General features: G+C 70.4%; 2 protein-coding genes across 2 annotated transcripts in view; one reads left to right on the top strand and one right to left on the bottom strand.

Moving 5' to 3' along the window:
* The window catches only part of IL23A (interleukin 23 subunit alpha), a 3,032-nt gene extending 2,902 nt beyond the window's left edge, over positions 1–130 (top strand). The window contains exon 4 of the mRNA XM_042020059.1: positions 56–130. Coding sequence (XP_041875993.1) covers positions 56–130 — 75 coding nt within the window. The remainder of the gene's footprint in view (positions 1–55) is intronic.
* A 333-nt stretch (positions 131–463) lies between these two features.
* Positions 464–1,512, bottom strand: part of STAT2 (signal transducer and activator of transcription 2) — a gene marked incomplete at its 5' end in the record, with an annotated part of 4,417 nt that continues 3,368 nt past the window's right edge. Inside the window, 2 exons of the mRNA XM_042020053.1 lie at positions 464–713; positions 906–1,509. Of these exons, the coding sequence (XP_041875987.1) occupies positions 583–713; positions 906–1,509 (735 nt within the window). The remainder of the gene's footprint in view (positions 714–905; positions 1,510–1,512) is intronic.

Below are 1,512 nucleotides of genomic sequence, written 5' to 3'. Positions count from 1 at the left end.
CCCCCCCCGGCCGCCCCCCCCGGCCCCCACCAAGGTCTGGGCTCACCCGTTCCAGCGGCACCTGGCCCTGAAGCGGCTCCGCTCCTTCGCCGCCGTCATCAGCCGCGTCTTCAACCACAGCGCCCGCTGAGCCCCCCACCCACCCCCAGGAGGCTCCGGACCACCCCCCGCTATTTATTCCCCTCTCCCGGACCCCCGACACCCCCCCCCCCTTTATTTATTCCCCCTCCCCCGAGGGGTTATTTATGCGCGACACCCCCTTAATTTATCTCGGGTATTTATGGGTTTCTAATAAAGGTCGCACGGACACGAGACGGCGGCTCCTGCACGTGGGATGCGCCTGGGGGTCCCCGGGGGTGTCTGGGGGTCCCCGGGGGTGTCTGGGGGGTCCCAGGGGGTGTCTGGTGGTCCCAGAGGTGTCTGGGGGCCCCAGGGGTGCTCAAGGATGCACCTGGGGGTCCCAGGGGGTGTCTGGGGATCCCAGGGATGCTCAAGGATGCACCTGGGGGTCCCGGGGATCCCGTGGGCAGCGGGGGGGGGGGGGGGAAGGGGTTTATTTACAGGGAAGGGGCCGGGGAGGGGTCACTGGAAGTCGCTGGCGTCGATGTGGAGCGGCGGGAAGTCGGTGGAGAAGAGGGAGCAGACGGCGGGCGGGGCCGAGTCCTCGGGCTGCGGCAGGAACGGGTCGTGCTGGTCCAGGAGCGCGGCGCTGCCTGCGGTGGGGACAGCGCCGAGGGGACAGCTCAGTGCCCAGGGGACAGCTCAGTGCCGGGGGGACAGCTCAGCGCCCAGGGGACAGCTCAGTGCCCAGGGGACAGCTCAGTGCCGAGGGGACAGCTCAGTGCCCAGGGGACAGCGCAGTGCCCAGGGGACAGCTCTGTCCCCGCCGCAGCCCCGACACTCACCGAGGCTCAGCTGGAAACTCCCATCCAAGCTCTCCACCGTGCTGGGCATCAGCTCCGCCGCCTCCAGCGTCTCCAGCGTCCCCGCGCCCGGCTCCAGCCCCTCCAGCGACTGCAGCAGCTCCTGCATGTCCTGGCCGCCGGGCAGCAGCTCCAGGTCCCTCAGCTCCAGTGGCAGCGTCCCCCTCTGCTCCTCGGGGCCCTGCAGCGGCTCCGCAGCCCCCGGCCGCAGCGTGCCCAGCGCTGCGGGCAGCACCTGCACAGTCCCCGCAGCCCCCGGGGCCACTGGCAGTGTCCCCCGCGTGTCGGGGACCCCCGATCCCACCTGCTGCAGGCTTTGGGGCTGTGCTTGCAGCATCCCCGTGGGCTGCAGGGTTCCCGGGCTTGTGGCCATCCCGTGAGGGGTCCCCAGGTTCCCAGGGGTGACCTGAAATGCCCCTGGGCTCGTGGCCACCACCTGCAGGGTTCCCGGGCTCATGGCCACCACCTGAGGGGTCCCCAAGTTCCCAGGGGTGACCTGTGGTATCCCCGGGCTTGTGGCTACCACCTGAGGGGTCCCCAAATTCCCAGGGGTGACCTGTGGTATCCCCGGGCTTGTGGCCACCACCTG

The sequence above is a fragment of the Corvus kubaryi genome, unplaced genomic scaffold (genome assembly GCF_017639235.1).
Source record: "Corvus kubaryi isolate FWS band 111438036 unplaced genomic scaffold, C.kubaryi_AGA036_p1.0 36738, whole genome shotgun sequence".
NCBI lineage: Eukaryota > Metazoa > Chordata > Aves > Passeriformes > Corvidae > Corvus > Corvus kubaryi.
The sequence above is the reverse complement of the archived record's forward strand: the minus strand, read 5'-3'. Positions and strand labels throughout refer to the sequence as shown.